At 40.2% G+C, this 17,309-nt stretch overlaps 1 protein-coding gene across 2 annotated transcripts in view; it reads left to right on the top strand.

The window, feature by feature from the left end:
• specc1 (sperm antigen with calponin homology and coiled-coil domains 1) overlaps positions 1-17,309 on the top strand; it is a gene marked incomplete at its 5' end in the record, with an annotated part of 65,531 nt that overhangs the window by 821 nt on the left and 47,401 nt on the right. The window contains one exon of one of the 2 annotated variants that reach the window (XM_083910761.1): positions 10,099-10,148. The exons of the other annotated variant lie outside the window; for it this stretch is intronic. Within the exon in view, the coding sequence (XP_083766887.1) occupies positions 10,109-10,148 (40 nt within the window). Of the gene's footprint in view, positions 1-10,098; positions 10,149-17,309 lie in introns of those variants that run through there. 2 annotated transcript variants of the gene reach the window in all.

The raw sequence follows: 17,309 nt of genomic DNA, 5'->3' as shown, positions 1-17,309 counted from the left end.
TTATGGTCTCACACTTGCATGAGAATATAGTAATGTAGTAGTATTTAGATCTTTTTTTTAAATGTATAACACAGTGTATATTTACCTAAAACTTAACTTAAAACATTATATTTCAAATTGAAATTGTAGTTGCAGTTGTTTAACCTTTATTTAATCAATTTATCACCTGTCTATCTCTTTAAATATCAGTGGGAAGGGCTTTAAACTTCTAATAAAGTGAAAAATAACATGAAAAAAGTGCAACTAACTAAATGGGGCCACTAGAGGGCAACAGTACACCATCTAAGCACAGTGTTCACTGGTTGCTCATGGTAACTAGCAGCTTGAGAGATGCTTCCCACTTTCCACTTTTATTTTTTTCCCCGTATCTTTATACATGTTTGTTTGGCACTGGTGTGGGTGCAGGTGGCTGAGGACAGAAGGGGCATTTATACTCTACTCACTGGACAATACACCTGCTCAGCCATGTAAACAGCAAGATGTGTATGAATGACACATAAGGAAAAAAGTATTTATACAAGTATATAGTATATAATAATATAGAAAATATATAGTTTAAGTGCAAGAGACAGAAAATGAAAGAGGTAGTGTTCCTGGCTGGTCTTTTCATGTTATTTTGCTTCATTGCCTGTTTGCACGCACAGTGAAGCACAGTGCTTGTGCTTGTTTATTATCAGTGAAGGCACAGAGAATCTCCTCAAAGCTCTGCACAAAGGCGATCTTGCTGTGACTACAGCTTTGTTAAATCTTATACATCATGAAAGAGTGTGAGTAAACGTAGTTTTACTTTGAAGGAACCAGTAAAAATCTGTAAAAAATCTGTATTTGGTGAAATGTACCGAGCAGGTCTAGTTTCGCTCTTGAGTTAATTTCAATTATAACAGAATGCGCTGCCTTTTCCACTGTAAACATAATGTTATATAAATCCAAAAAAGGCATTATCATGCGGAATTGCCTTATTTATTGTGACATAATTCATTCTTTATTTCACTTGATCTCATAGTCTGTGTACATCCCAATACTTAAAATGAGTTATATGGTTATTTTTATTATCCTCTATTACTGCAAAGTTAATATCTCAATAATGATACAGCACATGATATGTATTTCTTTAAAATTAAAAAAAAAAAAAGATCAATGTCTACTCCTTAACAGGCGTAGTTGAGAAAGCGTTTTTAGTTTCTTGGTAAAGCCACATGAAAAGCTGGGTGTGAAGATGGCTCACCCTTCTTCCTCATGTTTTGCCATAACCGCTCCTTCTTCTTCATCTTCTTCTTCTTGCCATTCCTTAGCTTCTGCACAGTGAAGATCTCATCTGTGAGATGCCGTTTACCTTTCTCTTTGTTTACCTAATTACCAGATTGGTCACGCGTGTGAGGCCATCTGTAACCCAGTATGACAAGAATTTAGAGAATGTACCACACCAAGAACAACAATTCAAGTTGCATTGTCGAGGCATATAGATCCTTCTTCTGTGTTTTAAAGCAGCAGGCTTCCGTAATGACACATGACAATGTCTCCTCTCTGCTGGTGGTTAGGCTGCTGCTGTTGTCACAATAAACCTTAAAGTATATTTTATTGTTATTTAACAACCCCTCTGTAGATATTGTGTTTTAGATTTCGGATAATAATAATACTACATTAAATAGAGCAAATGTAAAAGTAAAAGTTCTAATAGCAAAACTCCTTGCTACTCTTGTTACATATTGAAGAATAGTGGTTGATAATGACAGGGATTTGGTTGCGGTAATTAATGTTGTTCAACGCACACCCTCTGAGAGTGAGAGCAGTGTTTGTTTGCGCTATCCCATCTCCACAGTGCGTTGATCCCGTGTTCCACTGAAACTCGTCTTCAAAGGTTTGTGCTGTTGAAGCAAAGATAATTGAATTCTACTTGACAAAAGATTCCAGCAGAGCTGAGGAACGCGGGCCAAATGAGGCCCTCGGCTCTTTAACACAATTAAACCATGATCGGCTTTCATTGGGCTGAGCTCTAATTAGCCAAGCCATTTTTTTTTCACACACGAGGACAAGAGCAGACACCCACTTACTGCTGTTCATGATAAATACATGTCTCTAAACACACTGCATCTGGCCTAGTTTTACTTACCCACACATGGGCAGAGCATGCAGACAGAACCTTATTGCACCAAGGCTACTATATTGTCTAGAAAATACACTCTTTTGTACTTACTTTCTATTAGAGGCACATATCTCTTGAGCACACCTATACACCACACATTTTTGTTCAAAATAATTCAGTTTAAACTCAATAATATGTCTATATTGCGATGATATAGCGTCATTTCTTATATCGTCATATCGTGATAAAATAAGGTATTTGTGATGGCTTTTCCTGGTTTTAAATGCTATTGCAATGATGATCACATGTATTATACTGAGAAAATTTGTGAAATATTCCAAATTAAAAAAATTGGTTAAAAAGTTAAAAAAAGTCACCTCATACTTTCATTTTAAGCCTAATGGTTTGCGTTTATATCAGTTTAAATATCACTAGTATTTGGTTTAAATTGTGATATATCTACAGACGGACAGTCAAACAAGTTGCACTTAGCAAGCTAATCGCTAAATGCAAGGCAGTAGGTGTCAATCATCATTTAGCCTCCTGCCCTCAATTCTAAGTCACTGTGTCCGCCCTGAAAGTCTATTGAATTACACACGCAGGGGAAATGTCATGATTTGAATTTAGATGAGGGTGATGATCTGTGGTATTTTGAAATGTTCGACACGTAATGCTCTGGAACGTCCTCGGTGTTTGTTGTTATCCGTGTAGAGAGGGGAGCGGAAATATAAGATGAATGAGTTTTTGTGTGAAGAGAAGGATCAAAAATGGCATTTTGAGATAAACATGTTGAGGGCTTAGTGGGCTCTGAAGCCCAACTCTCATCATACCTGACAGAAAGTAATCAAGGATTGTGTCAAGTAAATTTTGTGACTAGACTGTGGATGACCGAGCAGTGAATGTTGGATGAATGAAGGAGTTGTGGTGAAAAGATGAATATACTCTTTAATTTCTTTAAAACCTATTACTGTGCCGTCTCTTTAGGAACTGTAATTGTAACCACATTCACATTCAGTGAAACCTTGTTAATTAAATGTGAGGAAGGAGCTGGAGTGGTGAGAGCTGAGGCATCAGTTTTTATATTAGAACTAGGTCATATGTTCCCAGGATACTATGCATGCATAAAAAATATCAATAGTCATATATGGCAGCACTGCGAGGACATACAGTACACACTGTCACGTTTCACAGTTTCTCTTTCGTGTCCTCGTTTTAGTCATGAACCTCGTGTGTGATTGTATCATCTCATCCTCAGTTCCAAATACATTATGCAGTTGTGGGCTTTGCACTGCAAATGACAGTTTTCACTGTAGTCTCTGTTATTGTGTGATGAAACGAAGGTTTTTGTCTTTCTGACAATTTTCAGAGTATACTTGCATTATGTGCTTAAAGGTCCCATATTATACCCTATTAACCAAAGTTAAACTAGTTCCTGATGCCCTAATGAACATGTCTGTGTCATGCTTTAGTCAAAATATCATAAGGATGAAGCACAATAGCAGTTCAATAACTCTGCCAAAACAGCCCTTTGCAGAATGCTCGGTTTTGTTCCTGGTCATTTACATGTGAATGAGACCCAGGTAAACACACACCCACTGCTTCCAGGGGAGTGTCGATCTAACTTTCTATCCACAGCCATACTGTCACCACTTATCACCTATTGTCATGCACCGTCGTCCCAACCCCCGCTCCATATACACCATAGTAATGTCCGTTTACCTGTTGTTACTGCATTTCACCGTAATGCATAGAGTGACCACGATTTTGGCTTCTCGCGATCATAAATACATTAAAATGGAAGAAAAACGATTAATGCGCCGCGTGGTGTGTATGTTAATTCCTATGCTAGAAAAAGACCTTGAATGCACCAGTGTTACTGCGGCCGCAACTGACGTGTGTGGATCAATAATATGAGGAGAGAATGTGGAAACACGACAGAAAAGAAGCCTTTGGTTGAGAAGAAATGTAGGATCTACATCTTTCTGCAGTGCTTTCAAACGCGTGTTATATTATTGATCCACACATGTCACTCGCTAACTGCAGGCACGTAACTGGTTCGTTCAAGGTGTTTTTCTAGCATAGGAATTTACATACACGATCAACAACAAAGGGCTTGTGAAACTTGTGAACATTTTTTTCATAAATAAAATATATCCACTGGACACAAAAATCCTCTGAGGCTGGAAGTTTGTGTAAAACACTGTGCTCCGCTGTGCAGCCACTCTTCCTCCCTCGCCTGCACTCTCGTATTTCACAGGGACAAGGGGGAGCTACGGTGGAGCTGTGAAGTACTCTGCCTGGCGGGGTGCCAACATTCACGGTGAAATGTCCGCACTGTCGTCACTTGGTCGGGAGGTGTAAACATCGCATGTTTTATCGCCTATACTTACACAAAGTGGAACCACTAAAACATGACTGAGTCTTGTTTTTTCACATTTTGGGGACTGGTATGGCCCTCTGAGTCCCAAATATAAGTACTAAAAGATTAAAATGTTGATTTTGCACAATAGGGGACCTTTAAGAAAACAGATACTGTAGGGCAAAACAGTAAATAGTTTTCAGATCAAGTAGCATATTGCAAAATCTGCAATTTAGTATATTATAGAGCACGTCTGACCCAGATTTTATACTTTATTGTCAATGAAAGGTCCCATTACCTTCTCATGTACATACTAGGGCTGTCAAAAGATTACAATTTTTAATCAGATTAATCACAGGGTAGCTGTGGATTAATCACGATTAATTACGATTAATTACCATTCGTAAATATGCCGAAAAAATTCACATTTTCTGTTTATATTGTTGTAGGAACGGAGAGATAAATAAAGTATGTGAAAATATAAATGTAAAGAACAATAAAATACTGTAAATAACTTGTAAAAACCTATACAAACTTAGTAAAAAATAAACATTACATTGTAAAAAAAAAAAAAACACATTATAAGACAATATAAATAAATAGAAAAAATAAAATGCTGTAAATTAATTTAAAAAAAATATATACATTGCACTGTAAATAACTCACATTATAAACAAAATATAAAGTATAGAAGTTAAGTAGTTTTCTTGTGGTACTAAACTCACAGCAGGAAATTCCTCATCAGCACTTTGAAGCACTGCTTCTACTAGTTAGCGTCAGCTAGCATTCTGACGCTGATGTTAGCTGCTGTCTGTGTCCCCGTTAGTTAGACAGTGACTGTTAATGTTATGATTATATCATTATCTGCGCCAGCAGCGCCACTTACAACTGTGTGTCTTTCTTTCTTTCTTCTTCATCCTCTTCTTTTCTTCCTCTTCTAACTTCCTGATTGATAACTCCTCTTCATTTTCCTTCAGCTTCACACAGGTTAACGTGAGGAGACGTGGGGCCCCTTTAGGGAGGTTTCCTACTGAGATGTTATTGCAAATCAACCATTGTTGTTTAAGGGGGACGGTGATGCAGCTGCTCACTGATGCATTAAGGCTCCGAGTGTCGGGAGCCCCCCTATCGGCTCTGGGCCCGAAGCAGTTGCCCGCCGCCTTCCCTGTTCATAAACTGCACGTCTACCCGTAGCGCGATGAAAGTGAGAAAGTGCGTTAATACGTTAAAAAAAATTACGCAAATTAATCATCCTGCGTAAACGCGTTAATTTTGACAGCCCTAGTACATACATGTTAGAAGCCGTACATACCTTTTAAATAAACTGTATGTCAGACATTTTTTGTATTGATATATCATCAGAGATTAAGGAAATGTTAAATTGCAGCACTGCAGCCAGTTTATTCACAATTTAACCTTCATTTTCTGCTTAAACTAAAACTATTGGGCAACGTCATGTTTCTCTGGAGATTTTGATTTCAGCACTCGTTTTCAAACTACTTGTTTATCTTACCTCTACCCCCCTTTTAGGTTGTCAGTCTTGCATTAGAACTAGGTTAGTACTTTGATAGTATCTCATGTAGTAATACAAGTTTATCACAAATAAAACCACAATCACATTGAACAGAAAAAATCTGTGAATTGTTCCCTCAAATCATTCAGCCTTAAGTCACAGTAGGTTTTAATGTTATAAAACATCAACACACACATTTAACAAACAGTCGGACTCCACCCATGCCTGCCCACACAGCATGACGCCACACTATGATTCTAAAGTGTTATTTTTGCTAATGGAGTCTCGCCCCAATCCCATTTGTCATTTTTACCAACCCGTCTGTGCAGTCAGGCAAGTGGGTTAATACCCAGCCTCATCCTGATGACTTATTTAAAACACCTTATCAATAATTCAGTCAAGATTTCATTCAGAGAGGAGGGACAGAAGGAGATGAGACTTGAGGCTTTATAAATAAAAAGCCCAGTAGCGGTGACAGCACATAAACAGCCACTTTATTTACAGGCACTTTTGTTCACCTGTGTTCCCTCGATGCTTTCACGCTGATCATTAATAGCAGAGTTAAGCCTTACATAAAAAATCTCTCAGTGAGTCTCTTCTGTATTGGATTCACATAAATGACTCAAGATAGTTTAGTCTTCATGACAGATGGTTCATACTGTATTTGCGTATTCACCTCTATCTAGATAGTGTTATTGTTCGAGTGGCTTTACCTCGGAGAGTCGATTTGAGGTCAACAGCACTGCCATAAATTATAGGATATTCCAAATATACATTTATTTTAAAAGTTCTATTTAATGTAGGTTAATGAGCTCTGTTTCATTTCATATTCTTATCACATTGTTTATGTTTGGCAGCATCTACTATTTCTTTCCTTTTACCTTGATGGTACTCACACTCAGAGCCTGCTCAGACTTGGTATTGACACCCGTCCACAGTGATCCGATCATGTCCAGGTCGTCCTTAGTACATGTCTGAACAGTCTCAACCGAATGCCTCCTTGGATCCAATCACCGAAACCACATTTGGAGGTGGTTCCTCAGTTGTTGACGTCTGATCAGGGGTAGTTTCACACAGTTTTAGTCATTTATTTGCAGCCACCCTTAGATTATCACGTGATTTCTTTTTATGTTATGGTTAAAAAACATTTCAGTGCAATTGATTCACACAAGCTGCTCTTCTCTATTCTCTCGCTGCCTCTCTGTCACTTGCACACACACGCAGCAGACTGATCTCTGCAGTCGGACTCGTTACAACACAATTTTGTTCTTGCGAACAACCAGTTAGTGTGTATTTGAATAAAGGTTGGAATTGGCAGATCTGATCATATGTGGTCACAGGGGACTCATCCAGGATGCATTTTAATGCCACGTGCGATCAGTCGTACTTAGCTTAATCTGGCCCTGATCAGATCTCTTGAAGACAGATGTTAATAACGTGTGAGTTGGGGCCATAGTGAACACTGACTGCACTGTGCACGTGCCTTCCATGCTGGGAACCAGATTAAGATGTGGGCACTTACCGATGGTTGCCAAACTGATTTTAACCACATAATGAAATCTACACTCTCAACACTCTCAACTAATTCTACAATATCATTAGAATATCTTTGCCACTTCATCTTACTGTTTGTGTGCCTTTTTCCATGGGAAATTGAACTTTTGAAGACCGTGCACCAAAGCCATTACAGAAAAAATAAAAATATTTTTTTTTTTACAATACACATTTTCTTGTGTCTCCACTGCAGCCATGTTTTCAGTGAGAGTGAGCATCACAAGCTGGTTCCTGGTGCAGGAGCATTGAGCTCTGTCATGCCACAGCGGACACTGTCTGCTGTATAAGGGGTTTGTTGTCGGAAAGTGTTGGAATAGAGATTCTTCTCTGACTGTCTGCCATATACAACACAACACTAGATGGCTTTCACTTCCCAATTCAACAGCTCATAGCCTGCACCAATTCACTGTAGGAAGAGAAGGGAGATTCATTTTTGATGCAACTGTCAGGGAATGATTAGTAAACTATGTCCGCTTTCTTTTTCAGTACACAACGCAGACTCCAGACACAATAAGATAGTCCCAGCAGGATCCTGTCTGTGTGTGTCAGTGTTTGGGACGCAGGAAGAGGGGGAAGTATGGTGCTCGAGCTGCTCATATCTGTCAGACGAATTAATCAAACATGTCTCGGTCCAGAGGGACGTTTCAACCTGCATAAGCACTCAACCATGACAGACGCTGCTGCACACTGAATATACAGTAAGATGACACGTGCAGATGGACACGCAGAAATATGCACGGTCCACAGTTGCCCACACATTTACCTTTCACATCCCACGTACCGCCTGTTCCTGTTCAGTATGGTATTGTACTCTTGCGTTTATTATGTCTGCAGCATGAAAAGGATTATGGTAAACTCCTCACTCTGTGCATGTGAAAGGTTGGTGTCAATGGCCAGAATGAGCACTGCATCTACAGAGCCTCCATAAAAGCACCTGGAATCGATTCATTGACCAGATTTTTGGCATCGAGTCTGAAATTCCTCTCTTGAGAAATGTGTGACCCTACTCAAGTCCCCATAAAGACGCAGGACAGGGAGAAATGGCCTCGCCTGATCTTTTTAAAGAGGTCTGTTGGACCCACAGAGATGCACGTCTTGTGGTGAGGAGAGCATTCTTAACTGGATTACTGGCATGTTTGTTTACTAAAGTGAATGTGCTGCTAATAGAATACTAAGGGTAAACAAGCTTTATTTACTAATGTACAGTACTGTATTAGATGGTTTAGACCTCCTGATAAGACATGGACAGAATCATACAGCAAACTACACGTTTAGAGGAGTTTTAAAAGGCTTTTCTGGGCTTTGGAGTGATTCTTCTTTGTGAGCGAAAGAAAAATAAGCTGGTGGCTCTGAGCTTGCATAACAGCGTGGATGCGCTCATACACCTAAAAATATCAGCGCTTATGTGTGTCAAGCATGGCTTTGAAAAATTCATAGTGCAGTTAAGATGAATATTAATTTCTGGTTTAGTAATTCATGGTGGTTTTTGGTAGGGTTCCGTTTTTGATTGGTGCCAATCCTAGCTAAATCTGTGTGTGTCCAATTTGCCTGATATACAAGATATATCCTAAAAAATATTTATATATTATTTATATGCCACATTGTCCAGCCTTACAGAATTCATTATTTGATTTATATTGTGATATATCTATGTCGAAGTATGTACAAAAGTACATACATTATACACACGCATACTGTTGTCCTTTGTTGGGTGTCCTGCAGAGAAGAAGGTACAGAAAGCCTAGGGTGCCTATGATTCCCAGCCCAGCATCTCCTTTCACTATTTATGTGGATATTTGTTTGTTCATGAAAGTTGTACTTACTGGTGTGAAAGGTCCCAAGCTGTAAGTTCATTTGGGGGGGGGGGGGAAGACAAGAGGTGTATTGTCATACTCAGCCAAAAATACAAGTAGTGGCTCTCCTTTCCTTGTGCTCATCTTTCCTTTCCTTTTCCCCCCCACCCTCCTTTCACTCTCTCATTCTTGTCCTTTCAGTACCAGTGTGAGGGACGGTTCATCTCACCATTGTTTAACTGGTACTGGTGAGAGTAAGTTGGCTGACATCAGTGGGAGGAGGTGTGCTAATGTGCATGTGTGTGTGTGTGTGCGCGTTTGGCCTGGGAAGCCACTCCTCCTCTGTGCTGATTCCAGTCATCACAGCAATAATGAAATGAACACGACGCTTGCCTGCTCGCCTGTCTGCCTGCCAGTGTGACATACTGTCACCGTTTTAGAGGACACACACACACACACACACACACACACACACACACACACACACACACACACACACACACACTCAGAGTCATTCACTGACAGGACACATAGCCCGCCCTCTCACAAATGCACGCACACACTTGCACAGTCCTGGAAAGGAGAGGAGAAAAGGAAAGAAGACCAGGAGAGGGAGGGGAGGATAAGAGGAATTTTACATTGCATGGTTTCCTTTCTGTGTGACTGTCCGCTGTTGGTTGTGGGTGCTGAGCAGCCGACAACAACCCCAGCACACTCTCCCACTCACACACACCTCCCCCTGCAGCCACGGATTCTTGGATTAGTCCACACTGCTGCGGAGTGTGGGAGTCGCGGAGTGGACCAATATGGGGAACCAGCCGGGGAGACAGGAGGAAACAGAGTCAGGTCTGCTTCTCTTGTGTTGTGGTGGTCCTCAGCATCACAGACGCCTCTTTGTGTCTGTCTTTTCTGTTGATGTAAAAGGCAAATATTGTTATATGTAATGGATCGGAGCTTAATCGTGTGACATGTCATGTCTGAGTAGATACCCGAGAAGCATGTCCAGACTAATGAGAATGGAGTGAACACAGACTGATCAGTACTGTCAGATTAATATATCCTGGAGTTATAAAAGCTGTTTGAACAGGTTTGAAGTCAGCTGATCTGTTCTCTGCTTCTGCCATCATTTTGCATGAATACATCCACACTAGTAATGGATTTGGTGTGTAATGTTCCATATACATATACGAACATTATGTTAGACTGTTTGTGTGTAGGTTTTACCTGTGTGTGTGTGTGTATTCGCAGTCAGGCATGGGGAATGTGCTGTCTTGACAGTTAGTGTGAGGGAAGCTGCTAGAGGAGGTGGTATCATCCGCCTCAGGCTCACAGCCCTCTGCTGCCCTGAGCTCGCTGCGCCTCCGCAACATTTCCATTTCAAAGTCCCTCCGAACTGCCCTCAGCAGTAACTTCACACTTCAATCAATCAGTAAAAATCAACCTTTCACGTCCTAGTAGCCGCTGAATTTCTTAAACAAAATGGGCGCGAGTTGTGTATTTGGAATAAACGCAGAGCCTGCACATATTTCTACAAATGATAATGTTTTCACACAGAGCATCATCTCTCTGCTTTTACCTTTATACATTTCCAACACCAACAGTGGAGTGAGTATTTTTTTTATCAGCAGTGAGTCTCGATGAAATTGCATCATTTCATTGCAGTGGCATGTGTTGCTTGAAGACAGAGTACAGTTGGCTCAGATTGGATGGTGCTGCTAGCAAGCTGCTGCATGCTTAAAAAGATTAGCTCCCATTTTCTTCTCTACACATAAAGCTTACAGTGCACATACAGAAACAAAGATTGTTGATTACTGAGCGTAAACACATGACTTAAGAAGTAACTTCTTTGATCGCACACCATATTCTGTAATTACTTGTGAGCTTCTTAATAATGACACTGCACGTATGAGACTGACACTCATAGAACATGGGAAGAATGAAGGGTTAGGGAGTGAACTGATTGCTGTATTGTAAAGAAATGTTCCTCCAGGCTTTGGAATGAATTCCATCCATGCTTGGTACAATCACCCACTCCACTTTATTTCTTCTGTTCTGACTCATGAACCTTTGTTGTCAAGCCAGGAAATTGATTGGCTGTGAATTCACTCTACTTTCTTAAATGAGCATCTGTGATAAATGAGATCTCGATAATTAAATGGCATGACTTTGTATTCTACCCTCTCATCATGTGGATGTGTAAATGTACAGTATGTGCACTGAGGGAGGAGGAAGCAGATTGGTCCAGTATGCAATAGTTTAGGGCAAGAGTGTCAAACTCATTTTAGTTCAGGGGCCACATGCAACACAAATTGATCTTAAGAATTATGATATGATTCTAATCATAATTTCAATTTTTACCAAATTCATCCTGCGGGCCAGATTGGACCCTCTGGTGGGCCGGTTCTGGCCCGGGGGCTGTATGTTTGGCACCCCTGGTTTAGGGCCACTAGTCATTACAGTAGAGCACACAAAAGCAATTTTGACAGCTAATGCCAATAAGCAACTGTTCAACATTGAAAAAAGACATGCATGTATCAAATTGCTTTCAAGTACATCAGGAGCGACTACATCTGATTTATTTTGGAGCCCGTTTTTGCTTTTTCATTGCGGAAATATCAGACCAGAATTAACCCTAGTCTTAGCTCTCTCATTGTCTCATGTCCTTTTAGCTAATGAATGAGCTCTTTGGAAGTCCATCTCTGTCTCCTTCAGCTGAACTCTTTGAACTACCCTCTGTCACACGCACATTGATTGTATACAGTACAGGATGTCCTGAACTCGTTGCTGTCCGTAAAGTAACGCAATGTAATGTAGGCATGTTAATAGGTCATGAGCATGATGAGGGAGTGTTCAAAAGGGTCCGTCTTGTGAACACAGATATTTATTTAGAGGGTCTCGTCATTCTGACTATTCTCAACTATTGTAAACCACTAAGAACGACACTCATATGTCACTCTACTCAAGACATCAGTATAATTTTCCTGATATCTTGAGAGGTAGACTTTGCATATTGGACCACATACATACTTTAAGATCCTGCAGCAAAGAAGGGGATCATTCATGCTTTGCGCTAATGAACAGCAACATAATGATGGATAAGAGCCACTTCATTCTCAATAATGGCGAGAGCCAGCTGAGGTCCATCAGACAGAATAGCTGTTCTATTGCTGGAAGTAAGGAAGGAAACGTGGGAACAGGAGGAACTCGTTCAGATGTGATTGATGACGTTATCTCTGAAGTGGCAGGTTAAAGGAGTAAGCTGCCTGTTGTTGTGATAAGGAGGTCCTTATCAGCACCAAACTATACCAACAGCAACTACACAGAGCCTTCCTGTCTCCCCACTGGCTCACCACCAGGAGCGCAGCCAAGACCAGAGCCTGTGGTCAGCATGTTGTCAGCTGTTGATGAATTGTCAGTAATATATACTGTTATAACACTGGGTCTATTTTCAGAACTTAGTCACTCATACTAATTTTTGGCTGGGGATAAAACCTGATTGAAAACATGTTTGTGTAGTGAGGTGAAATAGATTGTTGTGGCTTCCATGTAGTCTGAGAAAAAAAGCAAAGTTTCACACACTCATGTTTTCCCCAGAAGTTTGACGGGGGATGCTTGAAGGTAGCTGTAATGTTTGAGGCCACTGCCAAAAACATGGAAAAGCGAAGTGTGTTTTTCAAAGTAGGGGATACTATCAATAAAGCAGTTGGCGTGTTGTCATTGGAATAACATTGTTCTTTCTCTTCACTCGCTGTTACCAGCAGCACCACACTGTTATTATTGTTTAATGGGTGCTGCCATGGGTGTAGAAACCAAGCTCAGATAGAGTCACGATAAAGAGATTGGACAGAAATATCTTTTATGTAAGTGAATAACTAATAATTCGTTTTTTAAATGAATTTTCCCACTATTGAATGTCATCAAGCTCTGCTTATGTTTTTAAACCCTCTGAACATTCACAGCCCACCATGGCACCAACACGTTGTTGTTGTTTTCTCTATATCTTTAGCCCTTTCCTGAATAATGGGTTTTATAAGGGTTATTGGTGGAACCCTCCAAAAGGTTCTACCTGGAGCCCAAAAGGGTTCTCCTATGATGACAAGCCAAATAACCTTATATGGTTCTTTGGCACTTTTATTTCTAAGAGTGTAGAGTGGAGTGATCATTGTACATGATGTACATTATGACATCTCTGCTGCATTGAATCTGTTAAGGTGAGACAACTATTGCATTTTGCTTTCTGTAATTGGTACATGGATTTTGGTGACCCACATCAACTTTCTTTTTGCGGTTTTTCTGACACATATTCCACTTTGATTTGCAATCCAAATTTTGGAAAGGTCTAGTGTCTAAGAATTAGTGAGTCCATTTACCCCTCCCTTTCCCAAGCCTGTCAGGGAACTACTGTGGCGTTTGCTTACCAGGAAGACTGTTTATTGTAATTCTTAGTTTGCATATGAAACTGTCACGTAAAAGTGACTCCTCTGACTGATTTATCCATTCACGCTTAATGTTGTACAGTGATTATACTGTGCAAACACTAATACAAACGTACTTATGGGTACTTTATTCAATTTCTGTCTGACAAACCAGTGATTCATTTTGCTCGGTGACCGCTGCTCCCCAACGTTGACCGTGACACCACAGTGAGCAACAAGCCAAAGAATGTGGAAGTGCGTAGATTATTGTGCCATCTTGACACCTTATCAGAGGAAATTGATGATGGGCAGGGATTCAGCATGAGGAAACAAGTGTGTCCAACTTCTGACAGCCTGAACATGATGAGGAAGTTACCTCAGTCAGAGTTTCCATGGCAGTGAGCAGTTGGTACAGTAAACACACCAGCCACTGTTTTCAGGGAAAAGCATGTGCTGGTTAATTATCCTGTTTGTGTAACTGGAAACCATAACCTGAGCATCAAATTAATTTCAGGCTTTTACATGAAGCTTGGTGATAGAGGCTCTTTAAGACTGTATAACACAGCTAAAATGATGTCTTTCTTTAAGTGCTCTCATGATACTGGCACAGTTAACCAAACATAATTACGCTTAAATTACAAGACTTAACTTTACCTTATTTAGTATTTGCCCCTCTGGAGGTTGAATCTTAAAATTGTGCATCAATGGAAAAGAAGACACAGTACCAATTTGATGGTGACGATTTGGAGCTAATGTTTGCTTTTGTCTTTTTTTAAAACATTAACAAAACCCTCTCCACTACACAGCTTAATGTTCCCACAGAATGTGCTTTTATATTCTTTTTTTATGGTCAGTGCAGGGAAGTAAATCTTGCATTTTCTTTCCTGGACAAAGCGGACGTATTTACTCTACAGTAATATTTATTTTAAAAGTATGCAGCCAAGATAGAAATCATCAGGAGTTTAAGGTTTCATTTCCTATTAGTCATTTCAACCCGCTACCTATTTCACACAGTTATCCCATGAACATGCATGACTGTTAAGTAATTTAAAACTGAATTTACTATGTTAGCCTCATTATTGGATATCGCTGTATTATTACGGTATTGGCTCTACAGGAGGCTGCTGTGTTTAGGGCTGAAACAATTACTTGATTAATCATTGATTAATCATCTAAACATTCGAGAATATCATCATTTGGAAAAACTGATATTTTTTGGACCAAACGATTACTCATGTAAGCGAGAAAACAATCGACAGATGAATTGATTGTGAAAAGAATCGTTAGTTGCAGCCCTACTTGTTTAAAGTCCATGCCTGACTCGTTAAAAAAATCAATATGTGATTAAAGTAGCTAAGTGGCACTATGTGTCATGGCAGTCGTCATGCTGCCCTTTCCTGTTGGGCTGCAGAGGAAGCACAGAGCTGTTTACTTTTCAGGCAAAGACGAGCAGCTTAAACACACAGGGAGCGTGTTTAATACTGTACATCCTCTTTTTAAAGACATTGTGCAAGGTTTACCAGCTGTCTATTGACGTGCTGACAATAGAGATACCGCAGTGTAGGATTGTCACAATACTGGAACTTCAAACAGTCCTCCCCCTCTATTTTCATGTTCTCCAGCCTTTTCCTAAATATAGTGCTCAGTCCTTCCATCCGCCTTGCTTTCAAGTTAACTGCACTAAAGCTCAGAATCTGAAAGTGTTCATTAGGGCCACAGCTACTATTTTCATCATTCATTAATGTGTCATTTATTTTCTTGATTAATTGATTAGTTTTTTTGTCCAAAAAAATGCACTGTAAAATGGTCATACTGTGGCGGTTTTCCTATCCTCCAAATAATGACACCCTCAAATGTTTTTTCCACAAACCACAGAGATTAGGCAAAGAAACCAGAACATATTCAATTAAAAAAGCTGAAATCGCATAAAAAACATCTAGTGTATCACAGAAGAAAGAAATGTTCTCCTGACAACTAACTCAACACAAATACTGTCAGATTTTATTAAGATAATCTTTTACAAAGTCTTGCTTCAGTATTGTCTTTTATCCATGAAACATGTCTTCTATCCAGCCATTATCTACCGCTTTATCCTCCACTGGAGGGTCGCTAGGGGTGCTGTGCCTATCTTAGCTGACATAGGGCGATAGGCGGAATACACCCTGGACAGTTTGCCAGTCCATCGCAGGGCCACATATAGAGACAAACAAGCATTCACTCACACTTTCATACCTACGGGAAATTAAGAGTGACCAATTCACCTAATCCCCATATTGCATGTTTTTGGACTGTGGGAGGAAGCTGGAGAACCCAGAGAAAACCCACGCACACGAGGAGAACATTCAAACTCCTTGCAGAAAGGCACTTGTTCTAAGTTGTTCCAACCGGGGATTAAACCCAGGAACCTTGTTGCAAAGGCAAGAGTGCTAACCACTACACCAACCGTGGGTCCACATTTGAACTTTTTTACATAGAAAATTCACAGCAGCAACTCTTTTGCATTGCCTTAAATCCGTTTATATTAGTACTTTTGACACAAACCTACTGGCCTAGCAACAATCTAACACAGGTAACACAAGCATAACCTTCTATTCAGAGAGAACCAGCGTTGGTTTAAAGGGTTTTCAGTGTCACATCGGACTGCAGTCAGATGCAGTCTACAATGCATCGAGGCTAATCTCTGCTCAGCCACTGTAGCTGTCATGGAGACTCTGTTCTGTCTATCTTCCACTCCAGTAAGAGGAAAGGAATGCTTGTGAGTCAACAGGCTGATGGGCGCCCGTTGACCTATTTCATGCCCGGTTAGTTGGACAACAGGAAGGCCAGAGACATAGACTTTCTCCTCTCTCCACTTCCACCTGAATGGATGCAAGCTATATTTTGTGAAAGAAGGAGAAGCAGAGAACAGACCAGAGGAGCAGCTATGAGAAAGTCTGGTTTGTGGTCACAATGCTGTGTCGTTTCAGGTGCCAGCTCTCTGACACTTGACCACCTGCAGTCATTAAATCATTGTGACTCCTCAACCATAACCTTCTTGTTCTGTAAATTGAAGACTCAGCCCAGGCTGGCTGCAGTTAAGTGGCTGGTGCTGGACAACATCCAGCCACAAAGCTGCTGCTACTGTTGCTGCTGGGGGTTTGAAAGCGTATCTTCATTAGAGAGAAAGAAGCCAACATAAAATGTAAATGTCAGTATGTGTTATGCAATTAGTTCATTAGTTAAAAACAACAAAACAATGTTGTCTCAGTCTCCATAGACAGGATTACATTAAAACATTATATTTTATCCTTGTTATAACATCTTCATTAATATAAAAACAAGATTCTCTTTCACTGACGATTATTTTCGTCTAAGCTAGTGATTCACAGTGTTTGCACATTGCTATCAGTAATAGCATACGCGTACAGACTGTACGAGTATTTATTCCCTGCCAGAAGGTAAAAGCTCCTCAGTGAGCCATTTAACTGCCCATTCAACTCCTTTTCACAGATTTAGTGCTTCCTAGCGGTAACTATAAATGATAGTGAGCCTGAGCATGCCTAGCACCAATAAATTAAACTACCTCTTAACCATCTGGGTGTTGGTTATTTTC

The sequence above is a fragment of the Microchirus variegatus genome (assembly GCF_963457635.1).
Source record: "Microchirus variegatus genome assembly, chromosome: 2".
In the NCBI taxonomy this organism is placed as follows: Eukaryota; Metazoa; Chordata; class Actinopteri; order Pleuronectiformes; family Soleidae; genus Microchirus; species Microchirus variegatus.
This window is presented reverse-complemented; position numbering and strand designations above follow the sequence as displayed.